Source organism: Prunus dulcis, chromosome 3 (genome assembly GCF_902201215.1).
Source record: "Prunus dulcis chromosome 3, ALMONDv2, whole genome shotgun sequence".
Taxonomy (NCBI): domain Eukaryota; kingdom Viridiplantae; phylum Streptophyta; class Magnoliopsida; order Rosales; family Rosaceae; genus Prunus; species Prunus dulcis.
Genome location: NC_047652.1, coordinates 2,998,901 through 3,018,732, shown reverse-complemented (window position 1 = coordinate 3,018,732; position 19,832 = coordinate 2,998,901). Strand labels below are relative to the sequence as shown.

Genomic DNA, 19,832 nt, shown 5'->3' with positions numbered 1-19,832 from the left:
CACTAAATTTTCTTTTGCATGTATCTGCAGGCCAGCGAAGAACAAGATGCCTCAGGTGAAGTCCCAAGTAAAAATGATAAAGGGATAGAGATGGAGGAGGATTTTGCAGCTGATACATTTAGTGTCAGTGAAGACTCTGAAGATGATGCAAATGAAGATGATGCAGATGAGCATTTAGAATCTGCAATGGGAGAAACAGGAGTTGATGGTGAAACTGTTGATGAGAAACTATGGAATAAGGATGAAGATGAAAATCTCAATAATTCAAATGAGAAGTATGAATCTGGGAATTCAGTTAACGATAGGGATGCAAGTTCTAGGGAGCTTAGAGCCAAGGATGACTCTGCTGCCGCCACCAACGAGCCTGGAGAGCTTGATTTAAATGAAATTGATGAAGATAATGGTGAGATTGGAAGCCAGGATGATCTCAATGATGTCGAGAATGTTGAAGACATGAACCTGGACAAACAAGAAGCAGTTGTAGATCCTACAGGATTAAATCCCGATGATTTGAATCAAAATTCTGATGAAACTATGGAGTTGGATGATCCTGAAATGCATGATGAGCATGCGGAGAATGAAGACCATGAAGAAGAACAAGCATTTTCAACTGATGAAACCATGGGAGAGGCCGAGACAGAACAAATAGATGCAACTCCTGAAAGGGATGATGCAAGTAAGGATCACGAAGATAATCCTGAGATAAATTCAGGATTAAGTAAGGATGTTTTCGAACTGGGAGAGTCTGACTCAATGCGTGATGATGTGCCCAACACAGAACCTTCGACACAACCTAAGAGTGACTTGAAGGCATCAGATCCAAGAGATGTAGCACCAGAATCAAACTGGGCAAATAGCAATGATATTCATAATGAGCTTACTCCTATGAGAGGTTTACCTTCCACAAATACCTCAGAGCTGGATATGATGATTTCTGAGGCATCAGATAATGGTAAAAATGTTGCTGAGCAACCAAAAAGTCAACTTCCTAGGCAAGAATCTTCATCTGAGAGGAAAACCAAACCAAACCCTTACCGTAGTGTTGGGGATGCACTCAAGGAGTGGGAGGAAAGAGTTAGAGTGTCTGTTGATCTTCAGGAAGGTGACATGGAGCCACAAGATGAGATCAAGAATGAAAATGCAGATGAGTTTGGATACGTTTCTGAGTATGAAAAGGGGACAGCTCAGGCTTTGGGACCTGCAACATCTGAGCAGATTGACAGAAATGTAGATGATAATAAGTCCAATGCGGGTGAAGATGATCGTACAACGCATAAAGATGGCCTTGCTGACATGGAAATTGAGAATAAAAAATATGAAGCACAGCCTAGCAGGAGTCGTGCTTCAATGCTCCAAGATAAGATAGAGGATCAGATGCATCTTTCTGGTATAGAAAAATTGCCAGGCGATGAGTATCAAGATATTCATAGCCGTCATGATGTTGATCCCGAAAGCATAGTAGAGGATGTAGTCTCTGTGAAGACGTCCTACTTCAGTGATGACATGCATCAGCTCAGTAAACTTTCTGTAAATGACAGTGACATGGGAAAAGCACAAGTTGTTGGCGAATTTTCTGATGATGTTGTGGGCAATGCTACTGTTCTCTGGAGAAGATATGAGCAGACCACAACAAGATTGTCCCAGGAATTGGCTGAACAATTACGTCTTGTCATGGAGCCTAATCGAGCCAGTAAGCTTGAAGGGGATTATAAGACTGGCAAGCGGATTAACATGAAGAAGGTAAGATGCAAGATAATCCAGTGTGACCACTTCAATTTTTGTAAACATATTTTAATAAGTTTTCCTTGTGATGTAAAATTTCTTAGGTGATTCCATACATGGCCAGTCATTATCGGAAAGATAAAATATGGCTGAGACGGACCCGTCCTAACAAACGTGATTATCAAGTTGTCATTGCTGTTGATGATTCCCGTAGTATGTCTGAGAGCTGCTGTGGTGATGTTGCTATTGAAGCTTTGGTAACGGTATGTCGTGCAATGTCCCAACTAGAAATGGGCAACCTGGCTGTTGCAAGCTTTGGAAAGAAAGGTAACATAAGGTTGCTACATGACTTCGATCAACCTTTTACTGGAGAGGCTGGAATCAAGGTCAGTGCCCTTAATATCAGTAAATAAATAACATCATAGATCCTTATTTTCATATTTCTATTCAGTGGTTATTCTGTCCCATGGTATATAGCATCTAAAGTGTCTTACTGATTGTTGTGCAGATGATATCGAGTTTGTCATTCAAGCAGGAGAATACTATTGCTGATGAACCAGTTGTTGATCTTTTGAAGTATCTAAACAACAAGCTAGATGAAGCAGTTGCAAGAGCACGACTTCCCTCTGGATGGAACCCACTAGAACAGCTCGTTTTGATTATTGCGGATGGTCGTTTCCATGAGAAAGTAACTTTCTTTTTCTTTTTTAAGTGGCCAAGGGGCTGTTGTTGCTGCTTGTCTTCAGTTTTATTGTTTTCTTTGTATTTAAATTTCATCTTTGCAGGAGAACTTGAAGCAGTGTGTCAGGGATGCCTTAGCTAGGAAACGTATGGTTGCATTTTTGCTTCTTGATAATCCACAAGAGTCCATAATGGATCTCATGGTAATTCTCCATACTTTCTTTTTAGGATAACAGCCATTTTACTCCCTGACCTATCACGCAACTGTTAATTTCCCTCTATGATTTTTTAAGGTATATTAAGGACTTGAACTATATAAAATGGCTGCTTACCCTTCTTTTAAAGTATAATATCTGTAAATTTCCTCTTTTTTGTTTTGTTGGAAAAGTGGATATCTAATTCCAGGATTTTCTTTCGTGCAATGCGTCTTTGTAGGAAGCATCTTTCGAGGGTGGGAATATTAAATTTTCGAAGTACATGGACTCTTTTCCTTTCCCATTCTACATTGTACTAAGGAACATTGAAGCACTTCCTAGGACTCTTGCTGATTTACTAAGACAGGTAAGCACATAATGGTTTAAATTTTGCATGCCCGCATCTGTTTGACCCCAAAATTTGAAAATAAAATAAAAACTTGTTGCTTTTCTATTATCTGAAATCTTTAACTTGCTGTTTGCAGTGGTTTGAGCAGGCATGTAAAAATACTTGAGTGGCTTAAAGGTCATTTTCCATAGAATCATGGCAGGTTAACTGGAGAATGAAGACGATGCTTATTGGTAGCCAAAACCATAAACGGTAGATTTGTTATCCCAAGTATAGAAACTTGTATAGGTAAACACCCAACAAAGGGAAAAACTTGTACAGGAAACAATTACAATCCTCATCAATGAAGATCTATAAGTTCTGCATTCTTGGCCTTTTTCTAAGCAGAATAAATAAATAAAAATCATTCTTTATTGTTTTGTTGTGCGGAGGATATGTTCACCAGCCAGGTTTTGTCGACGTTTTTTCTTCCGTGTCTAAAGTATGGCATTAGGAGATAACTTGTCGAATTCGTAGCAGAGGATGCTAATTGACCAAATGTAAGTGACCATAGAATTATTTCATGGGCAAAGTGACCAGCTGTTTTCAACAGTCTAGCATCTGGTTATAATTCCTTAAAAACTGAGCTATACCCCACTGACTTCGGCACGGTTTCTCCCTGAATTGAATATAAGGCAGGATCAAAGGCCATTAAATCCCAGAAATATAACAGGAAGGTTACTGTTGTTTCAATGACTCGTAAAGTTTTGCCTAGCTATCTTGATTTAACCGCAGCCCTTTTGCCAAAACAACCCCAATCAGCTGAAATGTCTAATTCAGTAGTGCACATTTTATTTCTCTCACCACTTGATGAGTTACGTGATTAATCTGTATGTACACTCTCTTCATCTCCATCTCTCTTTTTTTGATCTTTGATAAATATCTTCACCTTTTTTATCATGCGAAATTATGAGACAAAATAAATCTCTCTTTTTTGGGTCTTCAATAAATATCTTCACCTTTCTTATCATGTGAAATTATGAGACAAAATAAATCTCTCTTTTTTGGGTCTTTAATAAATATCTTCACCTTTCTTATCATGTGAAATTATGAGACAAAATAAATAAAAAGATAAGATAAACTAGATTTTTTATTATTGGCAACAAAATCTAGAGGATTTGTCTGGGCCATGGTTTCTCTTGTTGGATACATTTGATTTTTTTATTATTATTTTTTTTTTTAATAAAGGAATTTGGCTTGTTGAATAATTACATGATTTATTTATAAGCAAATTGCTAAAGTGCAATTAGCAAAGAAATTTGTAGGGAGTGAGGGACCCACGTACATTAAAATAGTTATTTTCTTTCTCCAAAATGGATAGGATCAGACACGTCATCCACTGTCGCTCGGGCAAACCCGCCTCCACCTGCAAGTTTGCAACCGAACAAAACAAAACAAAGCAAACAGCTATAAATCGCCACCACCCTAATCCATAACCGACACGTGTCAGTTCCTCCTCCTTGTTTAGCCTCCGCCTAAAATAAGACACGCCATATTACCCACCATTTCTCTCCCCCTCTCTCTCCTCTCTCTCACTCTCTCTCTCTCTCTGTTTGATGTCCATCGGAACCCTAGCTTGCCCCGGCGAGCTTCTCCGGCTACCGATGATCTCTTTCCGGGTAAGATTCTTCGATACGCTTCGTTCTTGTATCTAAAAATGTTAGATGCATTCGGTGCGGTTCTTGTCCGATCCAAGACCTGGTTCCACAGAAGGAAAAAGACGCTGATTCGTTGATATCGACCCCTTTTAATTATGGAACTTATCAAATCTGTATCATATTTGAAGGCTTCAATACTGTACAGCCCGCGCAAGTAGTTTTTATTTTTCGATTTGTAAATTTTGTACAGATAGGGTTTGTAGATAGAACTGGTGCGAGAGTGGAGGAGATTTTTGGATTTGAACGTTGGAATTTGTGAAGTTTTGAGGGGTTAAAAGGTTATTAGGAGGTAATTGGGGTCTGGGTTCAATCGAATTGTGTCAAAGTTGGGAAATTTGAGTCGTTGAGAAGGTGGCTAAGATGAATTTGAGCACTGCCGAGGAAGAATCGGCGCAAGAAATCCATATTCCCGCTGAAATTGATTGGCAAATGCTTGATAAATCCAAGTTCTTCTTCCTCGGAGCAGCTCTTTTTTCGGGTGTATCGGCGACTCTTTACCCTGTTGTGGTGTTGAAAACCCGCCAACAAGTAGCTCAATCCCAAGTTTCTTGCCTCAAAACTGCGATTTCAATGGTTAGGCACGAGGGTTTTAGGGCATTGTACAGAGGATTTGGGACTTCTTTGATGGGTACAATACCTGCCCGGGCGCTGTACATGGCAGCGCTTGAGGTCACTAAGAGTAAAGTCGGAACTGCCACGATTAGGTTAGGGTTTTCAGAGTCCACAGCAGCCGCCATTGCCAATGCAGCTGCAGGGTTGAGTGCGGCAATGGCTGCACAGATTGTGTGGACTCCAGTTGATGTTGTGAGTCAGAGACTCATGGTGCAAGGTGGTGTGAAATCAAGTTCCAAATATCCTAATGCATCTGATTGTAAATATGTTAATGGGATCGATGTATTCAGGAAAATTATTAAGACGGATGGACCAAGAGGATTGTATAGAGGGTTTGGGATATCTATTTTGACATATGCACCATCCAATGCAGTTTGGTGGGCATCTTACTCTGTTGCTCAAAGAATGGTTTGGGGTGGAATTGGGTATCATTTTTGTAAGAAAAGTGATGAAAGCAATGAGGATGGGGTTACCACATATACACCAGATTCGAAAACAATAATGGTAGTTCAGGGAGTCAGTGCAGCCATGGCTGGCGGCATGTCAGCCCTAATCACAATGCCCCTCGATACAGTTAAGACAAGGTTGCAAGTTTTGGATGGGGAGGACAATGGCCGGCGTGGACCAACAATCGGACAGACTGTTCGGAATCTGGTTAAGGAAGGTGGATGGACAGCTTGTTACAGAGGATTGGGGCCGCGGTGGGCTTCAATGTCGATTTCTGCAACAACAATGATCACCACCTATGAGTTTCTCAAACGGCTCTCCACAAAGAACCAAGAGGTTTTGACATGATAAACAAACAGTAGAGAAAACAGATGTATGATCTTTGTCTATTCCTGTTTTATTTTCTGTTAAGTTGTCTCTGTTGTTTTCTCTTCTTACATTGCAATTTGCAACCAAGAAGTTGTTTCTGTTTTTGTTCTTTCTTTCTATTAACCTGCACACACTTGGTTGATCAAATGTAATACAATGCAGGCGTAAATATGTTATTTTTGAATATAGATCTTATGCAGAAGTTGAACTTCTGGTTTATGCAGTACTGTACATACAGCAACGTAACATATATGAGATTTAATGTAGAAGCTTTAGATTTTTCAAAGATTGCTTGGATTGAAAATTCTGGACTCTAGTGTAACTTAGACTCTACCCTAAGTCCTCTGCTTTTGATATGTTAATTGGATTGGTTTTAAATCTCAACCACATCCACTAGTGATAGTGTGACACATACCCACTCTCTTCCTTTTTTTCCTTTTCATAATATTTGTAATTAAAGAGCACATGCTAGTTAGTGGAGGAAAGCTCAAACAATTGCATTTGGTTTGGATGTGATATGTTTTGGATAATGTAAAATGGTGGGGTTAACACCCTAATGTGTAATCAATTGGGGTGTGTGTTAGATTGGCTTAGGTCTTTGGTGTGTTTTTAAGTGGTCATTGGTTTAAGCTCTCATAATAGCCGGTGTGTGACTTTTCCCTCTCCCTTTCCTAGTTTTGGCTCGAAAAAACAAACACTATACCCAACACGTCTTTTCATCCTAAAATTTATAGATTTTTATATTCTCGATTCTATAGTTGTGATTCATAATTTATTTGACGAATCTTTTTCCAATGGGACAAACTTGGTTCTTGTGTTTCTTTTTTTTTTTTAAAAACTTGTATTATTAATATATTTGTATGCGCATCCGGATTTGGATGATTATGTAACGCATGTGCTGGACTTTGTAGTAGCTGAGGTTTGTGAAGCTCTTATAATCTGTTTGGAGATATGTACTTCTGCAAGTGGTTGTTTTATATCACAATCCATCCATCATTTGTAGTTAGAATGCTGATGATGATCTGTTTCTGACTTTGTGGGCACGCTCACAAATGCTTTTATTTTTAGAAATATGCAAAATGACAGTACATGAGAAAATGATATTTGGTTGTAAAATTTTAATGATACGTCGTATGAATTTTGATGACAAGTCGTATCTTGCATTGTTTACACGACACGTTAAGCATGAATTTAAGGTTGATGCCCAAAAGCAACATGTGATATGGTCCATCTTCTGTCATAATCTTTTTGTAAGGTAAAAATCAAATCATGAAACGACAAGTCAGCATGAAAAAGCACACATGAATTGCACAAAAGAGACACAACACACTTGCTCATGCATTGTTGTACACTGTTGAATGAGCCAAATCATTTTTCAAAAGATAAATATCTTATTGTTTCGGTCAAAACAAAAACTGGGAAAAAAAATTCATTTAACACTACTCGTTGGAAGAAAAAATAGTAATAATAAAAAAAAATTATGGCATCTGATATAAAAGCATCATTAGTGGGAGGTGTATTTTTAGGGGTGTAAATTTTACATTTTCTTTACACTTCCAGATGGTGTAAATGCATTTTTTTTCTCCAATAAAAAACGATGTAAATCCAAAGATGCATATTAGATTTGTTTGTTATAATTCTTTTTTTTTTTTAACTTTTTAAAATTAATTTTGTGCGTTAAATTTGAAGAATATATGATTTTACCTACTAACTACCATAAAAATATCTATGTAGAAAATTAAAATTTATTTTAAACATTTTAAGGCATTTTTCTAATATTTCAGACCATTGGAAGTGCAACGCAAATTGTATGAAATCTGGGCCTTCCATTTTGAATTCCAATCCATCTCTGTCATTCATCATAAAGCTGTTGGGGATTGCAGCACACCACTTGGTGTGCTAACGTCAAGTGGGGCTCTCAACATAATTTTGTATGGGGTTTGATTCCAACCTTCTCTTTCCCTTTTTCTCTTGTGGGTTCCGCCTGCAAAGGATATAAAAAAAGATGCACATGTGCACCTAATTTTGCATCTCTAAGGCTGTAATGCAATTTTACAATCATTTACACATGCCCATTGAAAATGATTCCGGTGACAAAGTGTGTATATTTAGCATACACTTGGCGTTACATCCCCCCATTGGAGATACTCTAACTGGTGAATGGAACGCCCGGTCTCATAATAATTTCTCACATGTTTGTCATGTGATTAGTTACTGCAAGAATTAGATTAAATACATCCGTTGTATGCAAGAACTTTTTAGACCCCGTTGGTTTGGTTTTTCTGATAACTATTAACCACATCTAAGGTCATAGGCCGATTCACTGGCATGTTTACTAAATAGAAATCGGAGTAAAACATGAATCAGAGTAACGAGAAATCGAGATAAGCATGAATTGAGTTAAACAGGAATCGGAGTCACAATGTCAATAACCATGAATCAATAGTGCCATGGTGGAAAAGACCCTTGGAAGTAATAACGGCAACCAAGGCCATTACCGAATCACTTGCTTCAAGAAAAGAAACAATCGTAACATAATGCCTCGTTCCTTTTACTGTAGATAATAAATAATAAATAACTATTCAATTAAAATTCCATGTGACAAGAAGATTGTCCACCTTTCATGAAGGAGTTTTAATTGACACTTTAAAAAAATGGAGGATGTTTAATACTAAGAATTACTTGGATAGATATATTTAAAAAGTCGCAAATGTTTCGTAGGACTAAAAAGAAAAGAAGAAAATCTGTCACTAAACGTAGCCTGGAAGAGAACCACTAGAAGCAAATTATAAAAGCAGGTTACAAATAGTCTTAAACAGATCAGATTTTTGAGAATAAACTTATATGAGTATTTATCAAGCTATTGGGTATTTAATTTTTAATCAGGCCTAGCTCTCTTGTTGTTGCATGAAGGGCATTTGTACTGCTTAATCTGTTTTGCTCTTGCGGGGGTTATCTTCACGCACTTCATATGGAACCATGTCTCACAGAAGTCACAAAAAATCCAGGGTTCATCTAATGAGGATGGGCCGCCTCCACCACATGCCCCGCATGTCTCTTCACGTTCATCTTCCTCCTCTTCGTCCAAGCCCTCGTCTTCGTCCTTTGGCTGCACCACTTCTGAATGTCTTCCCTGAGATTCTGATCCTCGCTGCTTTTTTGTGACAAAAATAAGTAACTCAACTTGTTGCCATCAAATATTAGAATTGAACTCATTTAAAATCCAGGGTGCCTGGTAACACCACTGAGCCACAAACAGATTCAGATTTTAATGATGAAAAAATACCACCAAAAATTGAATCTTCACGTTTCAATAGCGGGACAATGCCTCTTTCATTTGAGGTGACATATCAATAGAACCCATTATGTGCAAATTCCATGTAATCTTTTGCATTGCCAAGATTTACCCATTTTATGTAATTTTCTTGAACAAAAGTACACATGGAAAGTAATTTTACCGCTTTGGAGTTCGACTTGGATTTGTTGCTACCATGATTTGAAGATGACTTCTCTTTTACTTGTTTTTTTGCAGTACCAGTCACAACTTCAAATATTGTTGGAAGTTCATTAATCATGTTAAAAAGTCGCTTCCTGCAACAAAAGAAAAACAACAATATATTTAACAGAAGCCCACAACCTCATGTTTATCTACCAATGAGAACACAAAAAATGAACTTTACTGACAACCATGCAGCGTCTGATCAAGATAAACTCTACACATTGGTTGCAACTTACCTGTCAGCCTTATCGAACCCAAATCTGGCACCAAAGTAGAAGGCAACAGAAACTAGCCATGCATCGCTATGAACAGCAACCAAAGATAGCCAGTCTTTTTCTTGCATACCATCTCTTGCAAAGTTGATACCAAGTGCAGGCTCTGGCAGTTCTGGAGGCACTTCTTCAGCAGGTAGGTTGACTTCCCATTGCTCACTAGGATATCCATATAAGGAAAGATTCTCCTTCTCTGTAAGAAGAAAATAGCTCATAAAGACTGCTTGAAACAGACAGCAAAAACATAGCCACAAATAGGAAGTAACACCAAAAAATGAAAACCAACAGGAAACCCTTTTTTTTTTTTTTTTTTGCCAGGACTGGGAAAACCCCTATTAGATACAGCTTTAATTGTCAAACAGCTCTGAACATCAAAGTATCACAGATCAAGCTTTGAAAAGATTTTATGATGCCTTGAATTTATATGAAGGTTCAACCATTCAAAGAAAATAATTATCATTGATTCTGAGAAATCATTAAATTCATTAAAACAATAATGCACAAACATTATATCATAATAACAACAATGATCATCATTGTCATCTTGACTTCATAACAACCTTGTCCAGGAGGCAACATTGCTAACAAAAAATAGATTATTCTCCTTTGACTACAGCTCTAAAGAAAATTATATAATTCATAACACAACACAAGCATACATGCAACATTGTAGTTAGACAAACCTGGGACACACAGCATGCACAAAAGACAATTTAGCTTTTCTTCTTAATTCTCAAAATCATATTACTTAGCCATTTCCCAGAATAGATTATTTCATCATTTAGAATGAACTCAATAACACCATGATTTAATCACAATTTTCAAAAACAAATAATTGACCAAATAAATTCTTACTAAGCTATGGTCATTTTTAGCTTCTTTTTTTCTGTTCTTTTTGTCTTTTGTCGATAAGTGACATCACAAGCATCTCCATTAACTTATTTGAACAGAGGCTCCTATATCTTAAACATGCTCATAACACAAGAGTGCAAACAGCTATTGTCGATGACCAATATATTAGATTCCTGAAAGAATGTAATGACAACCTAGTTAAGTTCCAAATTTGTTACAGACCTCTCATTTACAGCCCCAAAGGAATAATTTATACATAGCACACAAGCTATTGTAAAAGTGGAAGCCACATTTATGCAATAAACTTATAAAGCATACAGGACTTACCAGGATCGCACATCTGAAAGAACTTTTCAACATCTGCAACAAAAATCTAAAACATCAGCAACAACAAAAGCTCCAACAAACTTTTCAAAATCACCTCAAAAATAAAACTAAAGTGGCACAACAAAAAACTAAAACACATACAATTTACTTATGTCATGGCTCTCCATTCAACTGATCTCAATATGTTAATCTAGTACAACAGTATTCAAATCTAGGTCTTTACATTTATCTATTTTGTATCCCTAAGTTTTCTTCACATCAAAATAGAGGTTCTTTAAATCAAAAATAAAAAGAGTATAAGTGGACATATTCATTCATTCCTTGATTCATGAGAAAAAGAGTAACATATAATCAAACTCAAAATTCCCAATATTAAGTTTTTCTTTTTTAAAACAGCTAATGGCAAATTATCCTCCAAATAATTAACGAACAAATATCTACTCCAGTTTAGAAACCTTCCATTTTCACACTAACTAAAAAGCACTGTAATTGACTTTTCTCAGTTTACAAAAATTGGGGCCAAAGCACTACAAAAATAAAATCATTTCCCTTCTGCTCCTCAATCTGCTCTAAACGGAGATTGCATGAACAACAAAACAATTATGGACAGGCCCCCTTTTCGGCTTTCTTGCAGAAGCTAAAGATTAATCAAATAAAACCACTTTTCCCCATTCCAAAACAAAGAAAAACATCTAATTGAGAAACATTTTCTTCGGTATACCTTTATTTACTCCCAAAACAAAGAAATGAAAGAATTTTCAACGTAATAATGGAATTCAACGCTAAATACATGGTAGTGAAACTAAATTAGTGAGAAAACAAAACGTAAAACGAACTCCTCAGAAATTTTCTTCCAAATCACAAACGAATATAACAACCCTACATGAAGTATCATTTTAGCTTCTCTTCTCATGTAATTTATCTGAAAACCAAACACCAAAGCTATAAAACAACTTAGAATTCCAAAATCAAAAGAATTTTTTATACAATCCTCAACGTGCTCAAAAACCAAAAAGGGCAGAATAAATATGAAAGCAAAGGGCATAATTCCATTCATCAAACTTTAAGCACACAATTTACCAATCTTCTACCATTTCCTTTCTCAGAAACCAAACAGAAAAGAGAAATGAGCCGAACCCTATTCCGAAGGGGAACAAGGGTGAATTCCCTACCATTTCCTACTGGGAAATTATTCCGAACCCAAAACAACATTAACCGCTAATATTCATAATTTCCTGTCCTTTTTCTTTCTAGATTTTCTCTGAAACCAAACCCAGAAGCTAAAACCAGCAAGTACGAAAATATCCAATTCAACAAAGAAACAAAGCGACGACCAAAACACAAGACCAATTTCCAAATATCAAATCAATATAAGCCCATTAATCAGTGAAAAAACACCAAATTCCTTTCTGGGCTTCCTCAAAAACCAAAGTAAACCTAAATTCGTAACAAATGAAGAAAAAAAGCAAAAAAGAAAAAGACAGAAAAAGACCAGAAGTGAGAGCCTTGATCATGCCAGCTCTGCGGCCCTTAAAATCTCTGAAAACCTCCTCGACTGTGCGAGGATTGTAGAGTGCGGCATCAGCTCCCTTCATTGCTCTCTCTCTCTCTCTCTCTCTCTCTCTCTCTCTCTCTCTGTGTCAGAGAAAACCAAGTCAAAAACTAAAATGAGAGAGAGGGAGAGTATACGAAGGTGTTAAAAGAGGAATTACAATTTTGGTCCTGGGGTTTGTTTTAATTTTAATTTTTGTTTCCTCTTGATATTTGCGGTTAGATCCTTATATAGTTCTATATTTACCTTTTATCTTTTTTTTCGACAACTCATGCTGAAATTTGAATCTCCTAACAAAATTGAGACACTACCGAACCAGCTAATGACCAATTATCACTTAACAAAATAAAACTCTCCCTTAATCGGATTCGGATCAAAATCTGATTCATTAACAACTACTAATGAGTATCCGATGGGCTATATTATCGTAATATTCTATAATTTCTCCATTTACTGACCATATTGCTAATCACCTCTCTCTGTCATATATACACTAATAGGGCCCACCTCTATTGAACAAGTTCAACAAATATAGTATAAATAATATTATTGATGATTTCCCATTATCTATCCCTACCTGGCAATTAGTTTATGGGGTTAATCCATGAACACCGTGACATGGTTTTTCATGGCAAACAGAGATTTTTTCTTAAAAGTAACTTTCTATAAGTTAAACTTCTGTAACAACAATATTAAAATTTAAAAATAAGAGTAGGAGAAAATGGGAGTGGAAATAATTTAATTAAAGAAAAAGACTAGGGAGGCTTTGGAAAAGGCTAAAGAAAAGAGAAATTTTTTAAAAGAAGCCAAAATGGACAAAATTGCCCTTATTTATTTTTGGATTTCCTAAAAAATCATTTACATTTGCATGTCTTTGATTTAAAAGTTTTTTTGTGTTTTTTAAAAAAGCTTTAGCTTTTTCCAAAAGTAAAAGTTTTTTTGTGGCTAAAACCTAAATTTACTAAAAGGACTAACAGTTGTCATTCGCTTAATAAATGAAGGCAATTGGTAGTTCATATGGAAAGAATGTGTTTGACCACCTAGCAGTTATATGATATTGCTACTTGCAGCCTTGCAGGCAGGATGTAGTTGCATGTATGAACTGTGTTCTGGTAGAGCGCAACATCAAGGTTCATTTAAAGCCATGAAGGAACCTTAAATAATTAATCAGATCAATTATTATTTTTAATTTCCTTTTTGGCATTATTTGCTTGGAAATCCGGAACTAGCACTTTTACTTTGAGCAATCAATAGAATTTTCAAAACCAAGGTCAGTTTTCTGCACAAACATAATTTTTCATCACTTACTGAAACTTTTAAATCCAAGGTCAATTGTCTGCACAAATACGCAGATTATTTATCACACCCAAGAGTAATTATGTTCTTGTCACCATCTATCAGTTAACCATAGTTCATCAGGAATGCTTGTGTTTGCCCAAAAACTAAATATAAAGGTTAACAACTAGAAAAGTGAAACTTCAACAGAGCCGAGGATGACTTCCCAAAGGAATTCGAAATGTAACTGGAGCCGAGAATGACTTCCCGAGGGAATTTGAAACATAACTGAGCCGAGGATGACTTCCCATGGGAATTCGAAAGGAAACTTCAACAGAGCCAAGGATGACTTCCCGAAGGAACAATAGAAAGGAACTTTAACAGAGCCAAGGATGACTTCCCGAGGGAACATAGCAGTCGTATTCTCCAACAGAACACTGAACACTGACTGCTATGGTGATTGTTCACCGGAGGAGGGAAATATGGTGCTGGTTCCCACCACCACGCACATCAACAAAGGGAACTTGCATGGTCCCACCAATGTGAGAGGGGTAGCCAGAGAACCTGAAATCTTGCCGTGGAAAGATATTATCACTGTTGGAAGTGCTTGTGACTTCAGAGCAAGAAGTAGTAGAAGCACCATCTCTATAGTTGTCAGGCTCAAGAACTTCGGATTCGGACATATTTCTGGTCAAATGTAGCTGAGCTGAGCCTGAAACATCCACTCTGTTTGTGGTATTAGGCTTGGAATCTTGGACCTTCTTCATGTTGAGAAAGCGCCCACCAGATCCTCTAGCCCTCTTTAATGCATGAACATGCCGAGATTCGTGAAGATAGGGCTGCACATATTTCAGAATGGCCTTTCTTAGAGAAAATGCTTTTGTCAGTCAAAACAGTACAAGTCTCCTTAACATAAAGCCCTGCACAGAGACATTTACAAATCAATAAAAAACACTTCACATACCTTACGAATTTTGACGAGTTTGTTCTGAGCTTCAAGCTTGGCACGATATTGTCTCCTCCTTAGGATTGCACGATACTGTTTTGCATTTACATAAATGGGTTCATCTTCTGTAAGATCAAGAGGCAAGGGAACCCTAGCAGGAGTAATCCCCATCACCTGGGGATGATGAATCTGGAGACATTTAAATGATGAATATCTCATAAAATGGAAACAGAAGAGGCACATTCTTATGCAAAAACCACCAGATGAGGTCTATTTTTATAAATCTTCAGGTCATGGTTCGATTAAAGGGCAAAAGAATCAGAATCTATATCAAAACCACTAAATTGTAGAATCCACAAGGTAGAACCACAGAAGAGATATAATATAATATCTTATAAAACTTTAGTATTTTGATCCCAACAATAATAGGTCTTCAAGATTCCTCACTCATTTTGCATCTATGCCTTGAAGGTTGAACTTCATAAAGAACTGGTCTAGGGTTAATAAATACGCAAGAAGAAACTTTATTACTATAAATAATTATTAATAAAGGAGAACAGAAAAGAATAAGAGCAAAGGAGATGCAAAGCAAAATAGAATCAAAATTTATAAGATAGCAAGAAAACACATTAGCAAACCTACTTTAAGAATATCAAACTATCTGTTGTACATTGACTTTAAACAATTTGCAAGAAAAGATGCCTAGGAAGGTGCTACATGGCTAAAAAGATTTAGGGTCTAAACCTTGAAAATTCTTATGATGAGTTGATAATGAAGACAGGCATATAGCCTTGGCACTGTGAAAAGAGAATGAACAGTTTGAAGTGCAACATGCATGAACACTGTCCTACATAAGATTCCAAAATTTCCTTTTATGCTCATTTTGACAGTATTGAGGTTGCAATTGTCATAATGAAGAAAATTTAATTAATGCATCCTCAAAGCTGGACCTAATGTTGTAGCATCTGCAGAATAATTGGAAAAAACAGCCATTTAAAACTTCCTCCAAGATTGATTTTCATGTTTTGAAAATCCTGCAAATTGAAAGAATCTATTATATGTGCTCTCTGGGTGAAGGCATGCCCTTCATGATTACTTCTATTAACAACATAGAAACATAGTTTAATGCCAAAGGCACCATATATTGTTCAAGATTTTGCGCAATCACATTGAAGGGAATGACAAAGCCTCATTTCACTACTCAGAATTTTCAAGTTCTAATATAATTTGAACTCTATTGATATAATTTGATGTGGAAAACATTGAAAAGCATAATTTTTAGGTTCCCAACACACTATTGAAAGCAAGCTAACACAAATTAGAAAATAGGTTCTATTAGTATTCACTTTCAAGCACTCACCGTAGCTTGTGGCCCACAAGCAGCAGCAAGTAAGCTACCAAAGTATGGTTCAGCATAGTGGAATGGAATGTGACCCTGAATGTAATCAGAAAAAGTATAAGATTCCCAGCTTTCGGCAAGACAAAACACAAGCAGATCTCAACTTACCATTGGGTGGCAAAAATCAAGTTGTGACGGGAAGACAAAGCCCTGACTTGCCACTGACGAGAGTGATTTCAGGTGACCACCAACAGGCTTCCCTTGTCTTTCATTATATCCTGCATGACCAAGCCTAACCAAATTAGATATTGTTCATGCGTCATAACAAAGGAAATCAATGTGAAGATCCCATTATTTTATTGGGGGAAGTTCTCTGATAAGTACAGTGGTAAGGCGACTCAGACCACATTGATACAAGTTTTGGCAAATGGAATAAGGAGCATTAATCTCCAGATCATTGTTGCTGAACATTACTCCAAGTGGTACATAAATGTAGAATCGATTATCTCTTTCACAATTATTCTGTTTCTTGTCAAACCAAAAAAAAAAAAAAAGCACTAATAACCCATATATACAGAACATATCTACATATAAGGAACAAAAAATCCGTAGAAGCATCAATGAGAAGCCAGTTTCCACAAGCATAGGTTTGAAGGGAGGTAAAAGGAAAAATAAGGGAACGAAAACATAGAGATTAACCAACCTGATTGTGCTGAAACTATGCCTTCCCCACATGGGTTGCCTTCTTTCATACTATCCACTTCAGAATGAGATTGACCAGTTGATTGAGTTGACGACGAATCTTGATCTTGAAAGTGAATTCCAGATTGCTTTCTGTTATGACAATTTTGTAGAGGCGCGCCCATCTTGAAGATTAAACTTTTGGAGGTAGACTGTTGGACATGTGTTTCAGTAGAATTCTCCCATGATGATGATCCAACAATGAATGGAAATGTCGAATGTGCAGAACCAATATCAGAGTTTTGCTTATACAAATTCTGCATTGTCTAAAACAATGATTCAGGTTGTCTACAAATTGTGGCGTTGAAACTTTATAGATCTTCAAATATGTTAAAAGAGAAAAACCTGAACTTTTACTTCAATTGTCCACTCATCAGCAACCAGGAATGCAAACTGCGACAATGCTACTACATTCAAGTCATAAAGAACGTTGGTAAATTAACTTTTCATATGCACTGCAAATTGCAATACCGAAATTAATAAATCAATTTAAGAGGAAAGAACAATATAACATTGCTTGAGTGAACTACGGTACTGATAGTAAACATAATGCATAACAGAAGATATATCACATCCACTGTACCCAAAAGGGCACACCAACAAGAGTTGATGCAGCAGATATACGAGTGTACTATACGGCATGCCACATACACAGGATCCTAAGTGGTGGATATAAAACTCCAGTAAGAACCATAGGTGGAGGGAAAACTATCTAGGGGATGATAAAAAGATATTCAAACATATTTGGGACCAAATAGGATTCAGATCAACTTATCCTCAGCATTGCATATCAGCATGGCAGACGTCCATCTCTTCCATCAGTTAGAATTCGATACAAGTACCAAGCTATAATCTCGGTCACTGGGTGTAGTGATGATTTCTAAACCATATATAGTACTAATTTGGATATTGATAAAATGCAGAAACCCAAAACACATGCAAACACCCTTCTTTCCCTCAATCCTAATATCAACAAAACATTGAAGTACTTAAAAGGCATGGAAGACAGCTCCAATCAAATCACTAGATATACACAGCTACTGTTTTCTATATCAAGGGGGAAAAGACAAGCATATATTATGCTCCACAACAAAAATACCAAATTAGGTAATCAACTATGAATTTTGTTAAATATCAGAATGTGTAAAGCAAATGAATATTAATTTAGCTGTTTTTTTTTTTTTTTTTTAAACATATACTTCAATTACGAAATGAAAAAAACACAAAAGAAGGAAAAGGCAGGGCTGAAAATGTTGAAAAACTCTCACACAACAAAACTCCATACTTTATCAGAAAGCCCATTCTCAAATTGGAAACCATTTTAAACATGCAATACCAAGAATTAAAATCCCAAACAAGGACAAAATAGTGACAATTGCGCCCAACAACAATAACTCCTCCCAAATCAGGAAAACATATGACTCTGAAGTCTTACCCAAAATAATTATCAAAACCAAAAACAAAACAAAAGTCATACCCAAAATAAGAAACCCATCATCTCAAACCAAAAAAAACAGTAGAAAACCAACCTCACCATCTTAAGCTCCACATGCAAACAAACCACAGGCTCGCTACCAAGCAGAAAATTTTGAATAACAGAATTCACTTTTTTTAAAGAAAAAATATATATTTACCAGTGAAGTTCAGACAAACTAAAAGGAAAGAAAGAAAAACAAAACAAACCCAGGTCAAGAAAAAAGGCATGAAATTTAAGCAAAAAGAGTGAGTGAGTAGTGAGAGAAGGGACACCTTTGGGATAATATGGTAAAGTGATTGGAATTAAGAAATGGGTTTTGTTGTAAGCTCTGAATTGTGCATGTCTTCTTCTTCCTTAAACCCACAAAGCAGACTCTCTCTCTCTCTCTCAAAAACTTACTCTCATTTGGTTTGGCTTATTTGGTGCAAGGGCTCCATCTTTCATTTCCTTAAACGACAGATTTCCTTGCATTAAACGCACTCACAAAGTCACAATTCAATCTCCTCACCCCACCACCTCACCTCCCTCCTTTCACCACCTTCCCATCTCTCTCTCTCTCTCTCTCTCTCTTTCTCTCTCTCATATAAACTAATATTGTTCTACGTGTCATTTAATTTAACTTGTGGTTATTTATTGCCAACATTTTCTTTGGATAAATTTTTCTCGTTTGGTACTTCGTCTCTTTCCTTCGCAGTTCGCTTTTTGTCGTCTTCTGCTCCTCAAAAAATAAATAAATACTCTGAATTTTCATTTTCATACAAAAAGAAAATTCATTTACACCCAGAAAAACAAAAAATAAAACCAAATAAATAAATAAAATACATAAATACGTACGCATTCACTACTTGGCCAGGTAGACGACTAGCCGCCCTTGGATCTTCAGCTGGTTCTGAACCACGCGATCCTGGTGCGCGTGGAAGGTAGACCGTATTCTTAGTCAATGACGGGACTTCTTCGCATGTCCAAATGCTCCGGCTATCGAGGAACCGTTGGATCAAGTAACGCCTGCTGCCCCCACCATCCAACGGTCTTCCTCATAATTCTCATGTGTTGTAGAATCCCATTGCCGTCCTTCTGGTAACATGTTTCCTACCATTCCTAGTGTTACCGTGCTGGGAACAGTTGCTTAATAGTTAGGGTTTTTTATATTTAGGTTCAAAACGATTTGTTGTTATTGGATTTAATCCACACATTTTTAGTTTTTGATGTAGATCCTTTGACATTTATTACTTTTTTTGCTGTGTCGATTTTACCTTTGAGGTAAATAAGAAAAACACATTGAAAATCTAAATTTAATACATTATTTCCTTGTAATTTAATTTTTGCATTCTTTCCTTGATAATATTTTCCTATATATGGATACAATTTAATCAATGAAAAATAAAGATCCACATATTATACCAATTATTCAGGCAAGCACCTACATGAAATTATGTACCTATCATACAAGTAAATAGTATTATTATTAGCAATGGAAAAAA

The 19,832-nt window shown here is 36.5% G+C and overlaps 4 protein-coding genes across 18 annotated transcripts in view; 2 read left to right on the top strand and 2 right to left on the bottom strand.

Moving 5' to 3' along the window:
- Positions 1-3,356, top strand: part of LOC117620716 (midasin) — a 37,103-nt gene extending 33,747 nt beyond the window's left edge. For all 8 annotated transcript variants that reach the window (XM_034350888.1, XM_034350887.1, XM_034350886.1 and 5 more), the window contains 6 exons: positions 31-1,740; positions 1,827-2,108; positions 2,231-2,410; positions 2,508-2,606; positions 2,839-2,964; positions 3,083-3,356. In XM_034350888.1, the coding sequence (XP_034206779.1) occupies positions 31-1,740; positions 1,827-2,108; positions 2,231-2,410; positions 2,508-2,606; positions 2,839-2,964; positions 3,083-3,112 (2,427 nt within the window). In that variant the 3' untranslated portion in view covers positions 3,113-3,356. The remainder of the gene's footprint in view (positions 1-30; positions 1,741-1,826; positions 2,109-2,230; positions 2,411-2,507; positions 2,607-2,838; positions 2,965-3,082) is intronic.
- A 1,095-nt stretch (positions 3,357-4,451) lies between these two features.
- Positions 4,452-6,357, top strand: LOC117623067 (solute carrier family 25 member 44-like). The gene has a single exon (XM_034353918.1). The coding sequence runs from the start codon at positions 5,004-5,006 to the stop codon at positions 6,048-6,050; it is 1,047 nt and encodes a 348-aa protein (XP_034209809.1). The 5' UTR covers positions 4,452-5,003; the 3' UTR covers positions 6,051-6,357.
- Positions 6,358-8,730: 2,373 nt separating this feature from the next.
- Positions 8,731-12,715, bottom strand: LOC117620779 (PHD finger protein ALFIN-LIKE 4-like). Of its 2 annotated transcripts, none has more exons than XM_034351001.1 (5): positions 12,514-12,715; positions 11,022-11,054; positions 9,807-10,035; positions 9,530-9,662; positions 8,731-9,222 (listed from the first exon to the last, which is right to left on the bottom strand). In XM_034351001.1, the coding sequence occupies exons 1-5, from the start codon at positions 12,614-12,616 to the stop codon at positions 8,950-8,952; spliced, it is 771 nt and encodes a 256-aa protein (XP_034206892.1). In that variant the 5' UTR covers positions 12,617-12,715; the 3' UTR covers positions 8,731-8,949. The 2 variants fall into 2 exon arrangements, with proteins under 2 accessions (XP_034206892.1, XP_034206891.1); XM_034351000.1 differs by having other exon boundaries at positions 8,731-9,225; positions 12,514-12,694.
- Positions 12,716-13,848: 1,133 nt separating this feature from the next.
- LOC117620778 (nuclear transcription factor Y subunit A-3) lies at positions 13,849-18,885 on the bottom strand. 7 transcript variants are annotated; one of them, XM_034350997.1, is made up of 7 exons: positions 18,624-18,885; positions 17,220-17,281; positions 16,837-17,140; positions 16,302-16,411; positions 16,155-16,229; positions 14,813-14,968; positions 13,849-14,687 (listed from the first exon to the last, which is right to left on the bottom strand). In XM_034350997.1, exons 3-7 carry the CDS (start codon positions 17,135-17,137, stop codon positions 14,313-14,315), a joined length of 1,017 nt encoding a protein of 338 aa, XP_034206888.1. In that variant the 5' UTR covers positions 17,138-17,140; positions 17,220-17,281; positions 18,624-18,885; the 3' UTR covers positions 13,849-14,312. The 7 variants fall into 7 exon arrangements, with proteins under 7 accessions (XP_034206888.1, XP_034206885.1, XP_034206884.1 ...); XM_034350994.1 differs by having other exon boundaries at positions 14,813-14,983; positions 17,220-17,329; positions 18,624-18,883; XM_034350993.1 differs by having other exon boundaries at positions 14,813-14,983; positions 18,624-18,883.
- Positions 18,886-19,832: the final 947 nt, after the last annotated feature.

Excerpts from the sequence above, each read along its gene's own strand:
- LOC117623067 (XM_034353918.1), top strand. The coding sequence starts at position 5,004 with ATGAATTTGAGCACTGCCGAGGAAGAATCGGCGCAAGAAATCCATATT.
- LOC117620779 (XM_034351000.1), bottom strand. The coding sequence starts at position 12,616 with ATGAAGGGAGCTGATGCCGCACTCTACAATCCTCGCACAGTCGAGGAG. Across the intron at positions 9,663-9,806 it reads GGGTTCGATAAGGCTGACAG|GAAGCGACTTTTTAACATGA; the intron begins GTAAGTTGCAAC and ends CTTTTGTTGCAG. Across the intron at positions 9,226-9,529 it reads CCAAGTCGAACTCCAAAGCG|CAGCGAGGATCAGAATCTCA; the intron begins GTAAAATTACTT and ends GTCACAAAAAAG.
- LOC117620778 (XM_034350996.1), bottom strand. The coding sequence starts at position 17,137 with ATGCAGAATTTGTATAAGCAAAACTCTGATATTGGTTCTGCACATTCG. Across the intron at positions 16,230-16,301 it reads TTGATTTTTGCCACCCAATG|GGTCACATTCCATTCCACTA; the intron begins GTAAGTTGAGAT and ends GATTACATTCAG. Across the intron at positions 14,688-14,812 it reads AACTCGTCAAAATTCGTAAG|CCCTATCTTCACGAATCTCG; the intron begins GTATGTGAAGTG and ends AAATATGTGCAG.